General features: G+C 54.7%; 1 protein-coding gene across 2 annotated transcripts in view; it reads left to right on the top strand.

The window, feature by feature from the left end:
* The window catches only part of FOXRED2 (FAD dependent oxidoreductase domain containing 2), an 18126-nt gene extending 2209 nt beyond the window's left edge, over positions 1-15917 (top strand). The window contains exons 2-9 of one of the 2 annotated variants that reach the window (XM_040637474.1): positions 8-574; positions 2319-2570; positions 2717-2980; positions 4145-4311; positions 6622-6787; positions 8081-8322; positions 9913-10083; positions 13873-15917. In XM_040637474.1, coding sequence (XP_040493408.1) covers positions 27-574; positions 2319-2570; positions 2717-2980; positions 4145-4311; positions 6622-6787; positions 8081-8322; positions 9913-10083; positions 13873-14117 — 2055 coding nt within the window. In that variant the 5' untranslated portion in view covers positions 8-26 and the 3' untranslated portion in view covers positions 14118-15917. The remainder of the gene's footprint in view (positions 1-7; positions 575-2318; positions 2571-2716; positions 2981-4144; positions 4312-6621; positions 6788-8080; positions 8323-9912; positions 10084-13872) is intronic. The other variant, XM_008705756.2, reaches the window with a different exon arrangement.
* The last annotated feature ends 386 nt before the right edge of the window (positions 15918-16303 follow it).

The following is a 16303-nucleotide window of genomic DNA, read 5'->3' as shown; positions in this document are numbered from 1 at the left end:
GCCTCACATCCGTGGTCTGCCGCAGGATGGGCCTCTCGGCCGTGGCCCGGCTGTGGGGCCCGCCGGGGCTGCTCCTGACCTTCGCCCTGCACCCGACTCTGTGCCTGCGCCCGGTCCAGACCTCGGCGCCCCGGCACCGGGACTACTGCGTCCTGGGCGCCGGGCCCGCGGGACTGCAGATGGCCTATTTCCTGCAGCGGGCCGGGAGGGACTACGCGGTGTTCGAGCGTGCCCCGCGGCCGGGCAGCTTCTTCACGCGCTACCCGCGCCACCGCAAGCTCATCAGCATCAACAAGCGGCACACGGGCAAGGCCAACGCCGAGTTCAACCTGCGCCACGACTGGAACTCTCTGCTCAGCCACGACCCCCGGCTGCTCTTCAGACACTATTCCCGCGCCTACTTCCCCGACGCGGGCGACATGGTGCGCTACCTGGGCGACTTCGCGGACCGGCTGGGGCTCCACGTGCTGTACAACACGACCATTGCCCACGTCACTCTGGACAAGGACCGGCAGGCCTGGAACGGCCATTACTTCATCCTGACCGACCAGATGGGCCACGCACACCAGTGCAGGTAAGAAACCCGTCCCAGAGGGCGTCTGGGTGGCTCAGCGGTTAAGCATCTGCCTCCCGCTCAGGTCATGATCCCAGGATCCTAGGATCGAGCCCCACATCCGGCTCCCTGCTCCGCGGGAAGCCTGCTTCTCCCTCTCACACTCCCTTTGCTTTTGTTCCCTCTCTCGCTGTCTCTCTGTCAAATAAATAAATAAAATCTTAAAAAAAAAAAAAAGATAAAAAAGAAACCTGTCCCAGAGCCTACCTGCTGGCACCCCTTGGTCGGCGGGAGGTGTGGAAGAAATGAGAGAATGAGGTCCTTTCTTTTTTTTTTTTTTAAGATTTTATACATCTGTCATGTTCACTGTGACACCAACCTTGAGTATTCAGCATCGTATAGCTTATGTGCCCGCAAAGCCCTTTCTGAAGAGCATCTCCTAGAACTAATGTTCCTCTAAAGACATTCTGGGAAAAATGACCAGCAAGCGTCAGATGGGCTCAGTGGGATTTCAGAACTGAACTAGCGCGGGAGGCCCGACAGGCAGAGCTGCCAGCAATCAGTGTTAGATTGCTTTGGCTTGGGTGAAAGCTAAAGATTGTGTAGACAACCCAAACTCAGAGTCACACACGGTACTGCCCTGATTCGGTCCTCACAAGGACCCTGGGGTCAGTTCACTGATCCCCGTTTTACAGATGAAGAGCTGAGGCCCAGAGAAGTTGAGTCACTGGTGCTAGGTCACACAATCTGAGCCTGTGTCTTCCTGACCCCGAAGCCTGTGTTCTTTCTGCTACACCAGACTGCCTCTCCCTCCTCCCTGGCCCGGAGGCTGCCGCTTGGCTCCGGGCAGGTGCCGGGAGTTATCTTCTCACGCCCTTCGCCGGAGGCCCAGCTTGCTCCTTGCTTGTTACAGCCCCAGGGAAAGAAGGGCTGTGCCAGCTTGGGACCCTTGCATTTTAGACAGCAGGGCAACAGCCTAGGGGAGTTAGATCTGAGCTGGGTGGGCAACGGTCAGAAAACAAGGAGCCACAGGGGCCGCGAATGTCTTCTACCGGCCATGCGGTTCTGTTTTCCAAACCACCTGTAATCAAACCATTCTGCAGGCCGGCAGGATCCGGCTCCTGGCTGCCCCACACAGGACTATAATGCCCACCAGTATGAAGGGCAGGACTCGGCAATCAGGCTGATCTGGTTTCAGATTCTGGCTCTGCTGTCGTAGGAGCTTGGGAGGCCATTGGCCCGCAGGGCCCGTGTCTAGTCACCTGTAAAGCAGGCCAAATAACACCAACTCAGGGCTGCTTTAGGCAGTGAGATGATGCAGGAAACACTCAATTAGGAGCCTGAGACAGAATTCCTGCATCGGCCCGGCCATCAGAAAAGGGAAAGTGGACCGCCAAGTTTGATTTTCACCATTGAGGGCAACACTTGGCCTAACTGCTGCGTTCAGCATTAGGGGAATTATTCAATTTCTCATGTACTCCCTTCTCAGAGAGTTGGATTAATTCCCATGTTTGTCATCATCCCAGTACAGGGTAGAGGAGACTGTCCACTGGAGTGGGCCCGGGAGGGGAAAGGGTGAAGTCTTTCAGATACTCTGGGATAGGTCAGTAAACGCCGATGAATGAACGGGTGTTCTGTGGTTTTTTTTAGGAGCCGGCAGCCTGGGGGAGGCGGGCGAGCCAGGCAGTGGGGCAGGGAGTGATTTTCACGTCATGATCTTCCAGCTCAGAAACTGAGCCGTCTTCCGTCTGTCCCCTCCCTGCAGCGTGCTCCTTGTGGCCACTGGTTTGTCGGTCCCCAACCAGGTTGACTTCCCTGGCTCCGAATACGTGGAGGGGTACGAGTCTGTGTCCGTGGACCCCGAGGACTTCGAGGGTCAGAATGTGCTGATCCTGGGGCGTGGGAACTCTGCCTTTGAGACGGCAGAGAACATTTTGGGTGTCACCAACTTTATCCACATGCTGAGCCGCTCCCGGGTCCGGCTGTCGTGGGCCACCCACTACGTTGGAGACCTCAGGTACGCTCCGAGCTGCTTGGGGGTTCCATACCGCCAGCCCCCTCGAAAGCCATTCCCGACCCCACTGGAACAAGCGCCCCTTCCCCTGAGTCTCCTTGTGCCTGCTCAGACTCCTTTCTCTCTCCTCGTGTTCCCCTTGGGCCCAGGGCCATCAACAATGGCCTCCTGGACACTTACCAGCTGAAGTCCTTGGACGGGTTGCTCGAGTCCGACCTGACAGATCTGGCTGTCGTGAAGGACCGTGAGGGCAAGTTTCACATCACCCTGAAGTTCTTTCTGGAGGAAGGCAACCAGAGTGCCGACGCCGTCACCCTCCCCCAGGATGACAACGACAACTTTGCCATGCGCGTGGCCTACGACCGGGTCATCCGCTGCCTAGGCTGGAACTTCGACTTCTCCATTTTCAACAAGTGAGTCCACACAGGGGTGGAGCTGGGATCACTTTCCAAACCCATTCTTACACCTCCCCAGCAAAAGGAGTCACCGTCCCATGGGCCAGCGGCAGGGCTTTCAGGACGGCGCCATCAGAGTGGACGTGGATGCCGCCTGGTCCCCCGCCCAGGACGTGAGCTCGCTGTCCTCACAAGGACAGGTGGCCCAGAGGCCCTCCATCCTGGAGTAGCAACAACAGTGGGTCGTCATCTGCATTCCCAAGAGAGGGGAATGGGAGCTCAGGCAGAATAAGGAGGGGAACTTGCCAAAAGGCAGCGTAGCATAGCGGCTAAGGACACAGGTTCTGAGGTCGGTCTGAGATTCTCTACGGACCAAATCTACAGGCTCTGGGAAAGTCGCTTAACCAGGTTGTGCCCACTTTCTTCATCACTAAAACAGGGATCATAGAGTTTCTCTCTCACAGGGCTGTTATGGGGATTAATATGGCAACGTACTTGTCATATACTGTACGCTTCCTAGAATGGTAGCTGCCAACTTCACTTAAAACTGTGTTCTCAACTGCTTTGCTTGAGACATTGCTGCCCCAGTACCTTGGCAAGGCTCGGTATGAGAGAATCCGTCCAGTGGCTCACTTTCCTCTGGCCAAGGCACAGGCGGACAAGGAGAAACTGAGGGCCTGAAGTAGACCCCCCCCCCGTCCCAGCAGGTCCCCCAGGGCCCAGCCGGAGCCCAGAGCCTAGCCTCAAGTCAGGCTTGAATCCTGGCTCTGTCCCTGACCCACCACATCTTCAACCCGAGCCTCAGCTACTCCGTCTGTTAAACAGAGATCATCACACCCGGCTCCTAGGGTCCTGGTGTGCCTTCAGTGTGATAAGCACTATAAAGGTCGTACGCTTAGGGGCGCCTGGGTGGCACAGCGGTTAAGCGTCTGCCTTCAGCTCAGGGCGTGATCCCGGCGTTATGGGATCGAGCCCCACATCAGGCTCCTCCGCTATGAGCCTGCTTCTTCCTCTCCCACTCCCCCTGCTTGTGTTCCCTCTCTAGCTGGCTGTCTCTATCCTGTCGAATAAATAAATAAAACTTTAAAAAAAAAAGGTCGTACGCTTAGCTCAGCGTGGAGCACGTAGTATGTGTTTCGTTACACAGTAGTGATTTTCATTATCAACCCTTTGCACTCACAGGTCCCTCAGACTGTCTTCCGGGGGTGAGCTCAGCAAGAAGTACCCGCTGGTCAAAGCTAGCTATGAGTCCAAAGGAAGCCGGGGTCTCTTTGTCCTGGGTACCGCCAGCCACTCTGTGGATTACCGGAGGTCGGCCGGTGGCTTCATCCATGGATTCCGGTACACAGGTGAGCCCGGCAGAGAGAACCATCCCCAGGGTTTGTAAACATCACCTGATTTGCAGCACCCTTCAGGGGAGTGCTTGTCGGTAGTCGATTGTCTTCAATTCCCCATCTGGGACAGAGGGCAACAGATTTTCGTGGGCTGCGGATAGATCTAGAAAAGCGTCAGATAAGGAGTGAGAGCAAGTACATCTGGGGGTGGCATGTCACATGCTTAAGCCCGGTGCCAGTCAAGCAGCAGGTGTTGACAAGAAGGCAGACCTTGAGGAGTGCTCATGGGGGTTCATCCTAGCGGGGTGGTCTGAGAGATGAGGCTTCGTAACCTCTCCAGAGCGTGGCGTCAGAGGTGTAAACGGGGTGAACTGTCCGCCCTCGCGGGGCTGTCATAAGGATTAAGACGATACCTGGGGACCTTATAGCTGTGAAGCATCATGCACAGATTCTTTGGGTACCCACAAATTTCCATAAAAATTGCAGCTGGATTACATTGGTTCTGAGGGTGTAAATGTTCTGCACTCCGGACAGGCTGTTGGGTGGGTGCTTTCCCGCGTGGCGAGTGTTACACAGGCCAGTTAGTTGATTTTGCCACAAACACCAGAGCGTCCTGTATTTAATTTGATGACTCCCATTGGCTTAATGCTCATTTTTGCATTTTACTGTCCTTCCCATTTGGCAGGAAAAAATAACCATGTTTGATTTCCAGACGATGTATTTTATGTCCCGTGCGCGTGGTCAGAGAAGGAACCCAGAGAGCGAGTGCGAGCTCTCTGTAAACCAGAACCTCCACAGATCAAATACACACACACGCCCCAGAATGGAAGAGTCTGTCCCTTTAGCTGGGTCTCCCCAGTAAGAAATCCTCATCACTGTTCCCGTGCGTGTTTCCCGCCCTGCGCCTGCTGTCCTGGCAGATGCTGCCCCGTCTTCCCCGCTCCCTTCTGTCCCCCGATCTTTCCCCAGCTCCGAGACCGAATCCTCACCGCAGCTCCATGAGGCACATCCTGTCATTTCTGCTCCATTTCCAGATAAGGAAACTAGGGCACAGAGAACTTAAGTAACTTCCCCCAAGTCCCCCAGCCAGTGAATGGCAGAAGGGACATCTGAATCCATGTGTCTGACCCTAAAGCTCACAGCCAACCACTGAGCTTTGGGCACGTGGGTGACAGTCCTGGGAGGACAGGCGCTGGCCACTCTGTGGTCCGACGAGCAGAGGGCCCTGCTGGGTGAGGGAGGGCCAGTGTCACAGTGCACATCGCACTCATCCTGCTCCAACCTGAGGAAGCAGTCCCCGGGGGAGACCAGAAGCATCAGTAAGGTAGAGGAAAGCCAACAGAAGAGAAAGCATGAAGGGCACAGACCATAACCGCGTGGACGGTTATTCTGGACGCCCAGCCCGTCCATCCCCCTGCTGTATCTTAGTCAGCCCACCCGCCACCATCTCCCGACCTGCAGCCTCTTCGTCTCTCCTGGTGGGTCTTCCTGCCGCCAGAGGTCTCTCTGGCTTCCCGTCCAGCCGCATGGTCCCTGCCGAAACACCCTTTCCTTAAAAAAAAATCTTCTCTTTCCTCTGCTTACAGCTTAAGCCACTGTCCGCGGCTCCCCACCTCCCCTGGGACAGCTCCAGCCCCTCAGCATGGCAGTCCGAGCTTTGCCAGGCCCGGGCCAGCTCACCTTTCCAGCCTGGTCCCTCACCTGCTTCTCAGAATGGGCCAGGCTCTCTCAAGATGGTAGCCCCTTTCGTCAGGGCCCCCTCCCCAGACTCCAGTAACTGTGTCGCTCCTTGACCCTGTGCAGAGGGACAGCTGTCGCTTTTCTGCCCTTACGTCATCTGGACTTCATGACAGTTTGGGCGTAGGTGGTGAAGGAGAGGGGGCGCTGAAGGGGTCTCCAGCTGGGGGTCTGAGCGAAAGGGGAACTGTGGGCAGGGGAGCAGGGGAGCAGGGTGAGAGGGAGGCGCGGGTCCCGGGGCGGACAGAGCCGCTGGGAGGAGTGGTGCGGCTGGCCTAGAGCCAGCCAGGCACACTCTGCCCTGGAGCCAGAGCCGGCCACGCCCGGCCTTGCAGCTGCCATCCGGGGCTGCTTTCACAGCAGAAGCAGAACTGAGTAGCGTGACCGACCAGACAGCAGGGCCCAAAACACTGTCCATTCAGCCCTTAGTAGGAAGCCTTCGCTGACCCCGCTCCAAAGGCCGCCTCCTGGTGCCACGCATACAAGCATGTCTTGAGTTCCAGGAAGTTGATGGGGACCGGACAACTGTCCGTGTGGTGAAGATCAAATCTTAAGGGCAGCGTGCTGTCCCTCCCTCTGGCCTTTCAGTGCGTGCTGTTCACCGCCTGCTGGAGCAGCGCCACCACGGCGTCGCCTGGCCCTCCACCAAGCACCCCATCTCGCAGCTGACCAGCTCCATCGTCCGGCGCGTGAACGAGGCTTCTGGGCTCTACCAGATGTTCGGTGTGCTGGCCGACGTCGTCCTGTTGAAGGAGTGAGTAGCCCGGCTTCCCCATTCACCCTGTCCTAGCTCTTCTCTGCCTGTACTAGGTGTGGAGGGGCCCCGTGGGTCCCTCCTAAGGTGAAGCCTACGGGGGGGCAAGGGGATTGATTCCGGGGAAACCTCAGGGAAATCGACATCACAAGCTCCTCAGGCAGACAGACAGACCCGGGTGTGCATCCCAGCTCTGCCACTTTCTACCTTCATGACCTGGGCCAAGTACTTAGCCTCTCTGAGCCTCTCTCTCATCTGCACAATGGGGAGAATCACACCTTGCGGCCAGGAGTACAAGTCACGGGTAGACTGCAGTTGGCACCAAGCAGATGAGCAGTAAACCTCAGTGATGCGTACCACCAGTGCGGACCGAAGGGCTCCCTCGGGCCAGGACCATGTTGGCTCCTTATCAATTAAGTGACAGGTGGCAGATCACAGATGACACCCAGCAGAGCAGGGAGGGAGAAGGGTTGTGGGTGAGGGCGCTCTGAGGACAGGTGGCAGGTGAGAAGTGGGGTGTGTGTGGGGGTTCCCCCCAGTCAGAGGGGGAGCAGCCTGACCCAAAATCGGGGAGGGCCACATACACCAAGTTCAGGGACATGCAAGGAATTCACAGCACCCAGCGCAAAATATCCCATCATCCTGACTCCTCTCTTCCATTCCCATCCTCCACATTCAGACTCTCCATAAACCCAGTAAGCTCTGCCTTCAAATTGTGTCCAGAATCGGACCTCCTCTTCCCAGCCCCAGTACTGCCGTCTTGGTCCGGGCGCCCAGCATCCCTCACCTGAAGTAACCGTGGCCTCCCACCTTTGCCCCACAGTCTGCTTTCCACACAGCACCCTGACAGTTCTCTCAAAACAGGGGTCACACACGTTCAGCTCTGCTCAGTGCTCTCCAGGAGCCGGGGGCCATCAGGGCACACACGAGCCTTCCTCAGCCTGCCCCGAGCCCCTCTCCTGCCCCTCCACCCGAGGCCACTCCAGCCACACAGGCCTCCTTCCTGTCCCTCGAAGACACCAAGGCAGTCACTCCCTCCCAGGGCTTTTCTCTTATTGTTCTCTCAGCCTGGGTCACCCTTTCCCCAACTACATTTCAGGTTGCTCAGAGTTTTCTGGAATCTGTCCCAGTGTAAGCCAGGGCTCAACTGTGACAGTTAAGGGTAAAGTGAGATAAGTGGGGATGACCAGAGGCTGTACACTGACTGTACAAGAGACACACGCATGCACACGCCCCCCTCACCTCTGCCACAACACTGAGGGTCTGGCCCTCCTGCACTGCCATTATCCCCAGGAACGCCATGGCATTTGAGTACCTGGAGGAGTTCCCCACGCAGATGCTGGCTCAGCTGGAGACCATCACAGGAAGGAAGGCCAGGCATGGGCTCTTTGTCATCAACATGGAGTATGGCAGAAATTTCTCCGGGCCTGACAAGGATGTCTTCTTTTATGACCGGTCTGTGGGGCACACGGAAGACGCCTGGCAGTCTAACTTCCTCCATCCCGTCATCTACTACTACAGACACCTCCCCACCGGTGAGCCAGGCCTCTGCTGTCCCCCGAGCGTGGGCTTCCGGGAGCTGGGCACTGCTCGGACCCTGGGTCTCTCACCTGTCATCACTAAGCCCTCACACAACTCACCCGGCTGACAGAGGACACTGGGGGACTCCGCCCAGAAACCATATGGGATAGAAGGTCCAGGAATAAGAAATGATGTTCCCAGATTCGGGCATATACCATGACCTGGGCGGGCCACACATGGAGTGTCATGACCTCCTCTGGGCACCACACAGTAAGAGGGACAGGCTTGCTGTGTGTCTCCAGAGGAGGCCGAGGGTGGAGGAGGAGGGGACCTGGAGACTGACTCTCAGAGGGAATGGGGAATGGAGCTAGAAGTGGTTGAAACAGGCCTGCAACCTAAAAAGTGCAGAAAAGCTGGGCAGTCTCCTCGGGCTGTACTTTCTTTGCTGTGTGGCCTGGAACCATTACTTGAACTCTCTGAGCCTCCACTTCCTCATTTGAGAAATGGGGATAACACTAGGATTGTGTGAGGATAAATGAGGTAGATAACACAGAGAGTGGGGCGCCTGGCTGGCTCAGTCAGAGGGGCGTGCGACTCTTGATCTCGAGGTTGTGAGTTCAAGTCCCACTTTGGGTGTAGAGATTACTTGTAAACAAAAAAAAAATCTTTTTTTAAAAAACACAGAACACCAGGGGCGCCTGGGTGGCACAGCAGTTAAGCGTCTGCCTTCGGCTCAGGGCGTGATCCCGGCGTTATGGGATCGAGCCCCACATCAGGCTCCTCCGCTATGAGCCTGCTTCTTCCTCTCCCACTCCCCCTGCTTGTGTTCCCTCTCTCGCTGGCTGTCTCTATCCCTGTCGAATAAATAAATAAAATCTAAAAAAAAAAAAAAAAAAAAACAGAACACCAGCACGGTACCTGGCACCAGTAGCTACCAGTAGATGAACCTCCCCTCCCCCCCGGGGGAGCGCGACTTCTGCTTTAGAAACTAAGGGGCTGTCACTTGGAAGGGGATGCTCTAAAAACAGGCAGAGGTAATATCGGCAGGTAGAAGTGACAGGAACACAGGGTTCTATTCAGAATCAGGAGTGACTACTAGTCAAAGCCCCCCAACAGTGGAATGAGTCACCCCTAAAGTCGAGTCTCCCAGTACACGGATGGTTGAATCATGGCTTAATGGCCGTCAGCCTGGGACGCCACAGAAGGGAGCCCCCCACCACCAGATGTGAAGCTGGACTAGGTGAGCTCTCAGGCCTCTTTCGGTGCCAAGCCTCTGAGTCTCCTCACAGAAAGAGCAGTTCTGAAGCAGTCACAATAGACCTCAGTCCAGGCGCGCCTTAGAAAGACACCGAGTGCAAGTGATGAGTCTTGCTTCCGCTTTCTGAAACCACAAGGAACAGATCTAGCCTCTTCCTCATGCCAGCTGTGCAAACACAGGGGTGGCTGTTGAAGAGGCTGGCCGCTGCCCAGCACGGAGTGTGTCAGGAAAGCTGAGCATGAGGGAGCGAGGGAAGCACTGGGGTGTGTGGGAACTGGGCTGTCAGCTCCAGGATGGGAGGCCCAGCCGCCAGGCTCTGACACGGCTCCCCCTCTCCTCCCCACAGAGCAGGAGGTGAGGTTCCGCCCTGCTGACTGGGCCCTGCCTCGGCCCACGGCCATCCACCACATCGTGGAAGATTTCTTAACGGACTGGACCGCCCCGGTGGGGCATATCTTGCCTCTGAGGCGCTTTCTGGAGAACTGTTTGGACACCGATTTGCGAAGCTTCTATGCAGGTAACCTAAGTTCCTAGAAGGACAAAGGGACTGAGCTGGAGGTTGAAGAAAGACCAGATAGATCCATGCCCTGTGGAGTTTTCAGAATTCATATCTAGAACCCATGCCCGAGAATTCTGTTATCCACAGGGTAGACGAGATGTTCACAGAGACCCTTCCCAGCACAGCACACCTGAAGTCGCTAAATAGAATGTCATTTTTTAAAGAACTGGCAGGGGGAAAAAAGGGAACTCTAAGAAGAAGTATAAAGCCCTTGCTGGATCTGGGATATCTGCCAGTCGTCAGTAGTAGCCTAGAGCCTGGTGACTGACTAGCACTTGGGGGTGGGAAGGTGAGGCTGGAGCACGCTGGGAGGTCTGCTTAGAGAACTGCACTTCAGCTTAGATCCCAGTGGCTCAACTGGGACAAAATACTCTCAAGAGAGAGATGGTGGAGACTCATGCTTTTTGGCTCTGGGTAGAAAAAGGGAAAACCTCCCCTGAGACTTTCTAACCACTGAGCCTCACTCATGGGAGTTTGGGGCCAAACTTCACACTGTCATCATGGTGTAAAAATCACAGAATTAAATGCAAGTCTTCTGTGAAGAAACAAAGTTTAAAACTAGAGACAGGAGTACCCGGGTGGCTCAGTGGCTTAAGTGTCTGCCTTTGGCTCAGGTCATAATCCCAGGGTCCTGGGATCAAGGCCTGAGTCAGACTCCCTGTTCAGTGGGGAGCCTGCTTCTCCCTCTGCCTCTGGCCCTCCCCCTTCTTGTGTACACGTGTACACTCGCACGCGCTCTCTCAAAGAAACAAAATCTTTTAAAAACTAAATAAAACTAGAGGGGCGCCTGGGTGGCTCAGTCGTTAAGCATCTGCCTTCAGCTCAGGGCATGATCCCAGGGTCCTGGGATCGAGCCCCGCATTGGGCTCCCTGCTCCACTGGAAGCCTGCTTCTTCCTCTCCCACTCCCCCTGCTTGTGTTCCCTCTCTCGCTGGCTGTCTCTCTCTCTGTCAAATAAATAAATAAAATCTTAATAAATAAAACTAGAGAAAGACATATATACATAAAAGAAAACTAGGTCTCGGGGCACCTGGGTGGCTCAGTCAGTTAAGTGACCGACTCTTGGTTTCAGCTCGGGTTGTGATCTTAGGGTCCTGGGATTGAGCCCCATGTGGGCTCCACACTCAGCATGGAGTCTGTTTCTCCCTCTCCCTCGGCCCCTCCCCCCACTCTCTCCCTGTCTCTCTCAAATAAATGAATAAAATTTTTAAAAACTAGAGCTCAAAAAGTTCCCACAGATAAAGTTCCAAGTAAGCTGAACCCACCCCCCACCCCCAAGCAAAAAGCTTTAACACATAAGGACACAAACCTCCACGAGAGAGTGTCAGCAGAAACAGCAATCTGCTGGATCAAACCAAAAGGACGGTGGGAATTGTAATAGTGACAAACAGTATACAAAGTCTGTCTAAAATATGTAAAGAAATGTGAAAAGAGATTATCAAAAATATAATTGGGCAGCATTCAGAAAGACCCAAATAGGGGTGCCTGGGTGGCACAGCGGTTAAGCGTCTGCCTTTGGCTCAGGGCATGATCCCGGCGTTCTGGGATCGAGTCCCACATGAGCCTGCTTCTTCCTCTCCCACTCCCCCTGCTTGTGTTCCCTCTCTCGCTGGCTGTCTCTCTCTCTGTCAAATAAATAAATAAAATCTTTAAAAAAAAAAAAAAAGACCCAAATAAAACTTCTGGAAATGAAAAAATGTGTAACTAGAAACTCAACCTAGGGGTGCCTGGAGGGCTTAGCTGGTTAAGCATCGGACTTGTAATTTTGGCTCAGGTCATGATCTCAGGGTCCTGGGATTGGGCCCCGTGTCAAGGCTTCATGCTCAGTGGGGAGTCTGCTTGGGATTCTCTCTCTCCCTCTGCCCATCCCCCCTGCTCACATGCTCTCTTTCTCTAAAATAAATAAATCTAAAAAAGGGGGGGGATTCAACCTAAAGATAAAGTAGCACATTAGACAGAGACGAAGAGAGAATTGGTGAACTGGAAGGTAGCTCTGACAGAGAAGTCTGAGGATCCGGAGGGAGAACTGATGGAAACAAGCCACATTTTGGTCTTTTTTAAAACCCAACTGCCTAGGATATCTACCTTTTTCTGTTCAGCGAACATGTGTTGAACACCAGTTGTATGTGAGGCACTATTCAAATCAAATCAGGTTTGAGATGGTCAGTCTCTGGCCTACAGGTCAGAGAGCAGGCGACCTTGTTTCAGCCCCAGGCGACATCCTCAGTCAACTTGGAAATAAAAACGTATCTGTTAAGAGAGCTGGCTTAAAACCATAGTGCAGGTTAATCATCTAAATATATGGAGGTGCTCAGAGGTAAATTCGTAGCCCAAGGGTGGGCAACTTTGAAGTGCTAGTGTTCCGCAGACTGCACACTTGCCCAGGAAATGACACAATGCATGTCTAGAGATCTCAGCTACAAAATCCCTGCCTGTTTCTGGAGGTTTCAGGAGTGCACAAAGATGGCCGTGCTGCGTTAGGGAGCGTATCCCACCCTGGGTTACGGCCACAGTGAATTCATCCTCCAGGCCCTAGAGCTTCCTGGCTCCCACTCCCTAGGCACTGCTCAGCACTGCAAGCCACCGAGCGTCCCTGCCTTCAGCTCGGAAGCATCCTCCTGACTCAGGGCCAGCTGGCAGAGTGGGCTTTCCTCCACACCCTTAGCTGATGTGCGGCTGCTAGCTCTGGCCCCGGATTCTGCTGGGCTTCTCTGCCCCCCCGCCCCCGGGCCCCCACCAAAAGGGTGATATACGTCATCAAAAGGTGGTGCTTGCCAAAAGGCCACCTTGCTGCCGCTCTCCCATCCCCCCTCCCGCACCTGTGGTCCTCCCTGCTCAGAAAGGATTGTCATGGCTTGTTCCGCCAGGGGCCGTCTGGGCCAGAAGTCAGAAAGTCAGAAGTACCATTTGCGTGGCTCCTTACAGCCTGTTCATCCATGTGAGCCTCACAACATCCTTTGTAAGGTGCCAGGGTTTTTTGAAATAAAAGACTCAAGACAATTTTTGGACGTTCGCTCCTTCCCCTCCTGTCTCTAAAGCCCCAAGAAGACAGCCCATATCTGTTTCATCTTTTCTATTCTTTAAGTCAAAGTTACATAAGCACTTAGCTAAAAGACTTTTTCTCACTTCCACCCTCAGTCCCAGAAGGAACTACTTCTGGCTGTTCTGGTGGTTTCTTCATATTTCTGAATAATGAATACCCACAGCTGCTTCCTGATAGAGCCGACTTGACCCGCGCAACAAAATTTTCCCCCCCCCCCCCCCCCAGGGCTCACAACAGTGCTTTGCACACTGTATTTGCAACCCAGAGATTGCTGAGGGAATAACGCCTTGCAGGCAGCTCTGACCTCAAACTAGGACTGACCACCGAGCTCCCGGCCCCAGCCAGGCCAGCTTCCAGAAGAGAAGGCTGAGGGTCTGCTCCTGAGTGGCTGAGCTCCCAGGGGACTGGCTCCCTGCAGAGCATCGTATTGGGCCCAGATCTCTGGGAGCTGAGTCATTTCTGCGGTTTGCTTTCCATTTGGGGCCTTGTTCTTTCAGAATGCCAGGGCACCCTCCTTGGAACTTCAGGGAGGGGCGAGATCCATGGCTACTCAGGTCAGATGTGAGATCCCCACAAAAGTCAGCCCCCAGGGTCAAAGGGTGGAGGGCACTGGGTGAGGCCCCGGGGCATCGGCATCCCCGCCTCCCGCACCTCTCCCCACACCTCTCTGTCTTACTGATTCATCTCCTTTTGCTTTTGTGTAGAATCCTGCTTCCTGTTTGCCCTAACACACCAGAAGCTGCCGCCCTTCTGCCAGCAGGGGTACCTGAGAACACAGGGACTCATGGGGACTGAGAGCCTCCGGCGGCACGGAGTGGAGAGCGGGCTCCTGCGGGACTATGCCACTGTGGGCAGGCGCCGTGAGGACGGGGGCCGGGGGCTTCTGGGTGGCTCCCAGGCCCCAGGGCCTCCGGTCCAGGCCCTCGACAGCAACAAGGAGGAGCTGTGACCGCCAGGCTGCTCCCACCCAGGCCCAGCACCAGCCACTCAGATCGTCACGGTGACCAAGGCCACTCTGAGGGGTGGCCATGCAGTGGTCGCCCCTCCGGTCTGGTCCTTGGGTGCCTGGGAGGCGGGGTCCTGAGAAGGGCATGCTCTGCCAGGTGAGAGCCACATTCACAGCCAGGCCTGTCTGCAAGTGAACTGTCACTGGGCACCAGGCTGGCTCGGTTCTGTCCCCATCAAGTGCCCACCGGTCCCATTTCCTTCTGGTCCACTCGTCAGATGAACCGGGATCCCGCCCGCCTGCGGAATGTGTCACAGGTGGAGTTGTCCTCTTCATAAGGGTTCGTGGCAGGCACTTTAAACCGAAGCTCTAATAGCCTCAACCATCTGGGGCAGGTGGGACTGTCGCCCCTATGAAGACATCAGCTCAGAGAGCTTAGGTGACTCCCAGGGTCCCTCCAGGCATCCCTGTCTGGATCCCCTGAGGCCTGTGCCACTCTGCCCACCTCACCACTCTGCCTCGCCCCACCCCCACCTCTGTTTCCAGAACGCAGGGGGGCCGGCCCAGCTTTATCATTGTAGGCCTGCCTGCTGTCACCAGGCAGAGACGGGACAGCTCCTGCAAAGCCACCTTATCTACACGGGTTTCTGCCTGAGTGGCAGGACTCAGACTGGTGCCCGCCCCAAGACTGCACTCCCTGACTTGTATCTTCAACGTCTGTTTCTCCTCTCTCCTCCTCGACACCTTCCCCCTGGCCCACCCCTGGCCTCTGAAATCCTGAACAACACCTTGCCTCTGGTCTGCCTGAGCAAGGCCTGTGAACCTGTCATCATGCGTGCAGTGAGGATTCTGTCTGAGGAGATTCACCCGCTGTTTGTACGGAGAGCCTGGCTCAGCGTGTGCAGGGAGCCATTTCTAACTGCATTTGTGTGATAACGACCATGCCTTTACTTTCTGGTTGCCCTGGCTGTTCTCACTCTTCCTCACCAGGACTCTGCCCCCTGCCTACACTCCCATCAGGCACTTTCGTCTCAGGTAGGAGTAGGCCATAGAAAGCATTTGTACAGGAAATAATCAGGGTGATTTTTTCAAAGCCCAGGACCGTAGATGATTGCTTTTTCATCGGTTCTTATGGGTCCCTGTATCCACTCAGAATTCAAGGAACACAGGCTTTCTGGATCCACGGCCATTTTCTGGAAACATCCTCTTGGCCTCAACCACCAGGCGCACTTCCTGTCTGCAAATGCGTCTCGCTCCAGTCTTGCGCAGTTAGAACAGTGACACCTGGCAGCCCGAGCCTGTCGGGGAGGTGCTTACCCTGTGACAACACTTGGCATAGCTTGCCTGAGGGCAGAAACCTCTAAAGATTTCTTCCTAATCCCAGAGTGTTGGGTTCACCATATTTCTTACAGATGATACGTAAACCAGATTTGGGCCCCGTCAGTGCCCCCCTCCTTTTCCCAGACCTTTTTAAAAAATCTTTTCACTAGGACTGTTCCCATAATGTCAAACCCTGACTCACACATCACACCTCACCAGCCACTGAAGGTAGCTGAGCACCTTGTGCCAAACAAAGTTCAAGGTGCTGCAACAAATAATTCAGGGGCGCCTAACAATGTGACATCTGCTGCTTCTCCCGTCATCTGCCAAACTGTTAATTCCACCAAACTTCAGCCAGCCTTGTTCGTGTTTCATAAGACGTGGCTTCATGGTTCAGCTGATTAGAGATGCCGTCCCTGGTATCCTCCTTGTAAGACTGGTCAGTAATTTGGAAAAGAAAATAAATCTCGTTTCAAATCCCTATTTCATACTATACTTGAGAATTAATTCCAGAGCAATTTTTTAAAAAGATTTTATTTATTCATTTGATAGAGCACAAGTAGGCAGAGCAGCAGACAGAGGGAGAGGGGAAGCAGGCTCCCCACCGAGCAGAGAGCTCCCTGCGGGGCTGGGTCCCAGGACCCCGGGATCATGACCTGAGCCAAAGGCAGACGCTTAACCAACTGAGCCACCCAGCCGCCCCAATTCCAGAGCAATTTTTAAGAGCCATATAGAAACTGGAGGTGATGAGGGGGTGTTAGAATAAAAGAAAGGACAGTCCAACTTTAGAAGCAATGGGGTAATTCCCCAGAGGAAAATGTTTAACATTTCCAGTCCATACTTAATTTTTTTTAATTTATTTAAATTCC

This window comes from Ursus maritimus, unplaced genomic scaffold (assembly GCF_017311325.1).
Source record: "Ursus maritimus isolate PB19 unplaced genomic scaffold, ASM1731132v1 scaffold_21, whole genome shotgun sequence".
In the NCBI taxonomy this organism is placed as follows: Eukaryota; Metazoa; Chordata; class Mammalia; order Carnivora; family Ursidae; genus Ursus; species Ursus maritimus.
The sequence above is the reverse complement of the archived record's forward strand: the minus strand, read 5'-3'. Positions and strand labels throughout refer to the sequence as shown.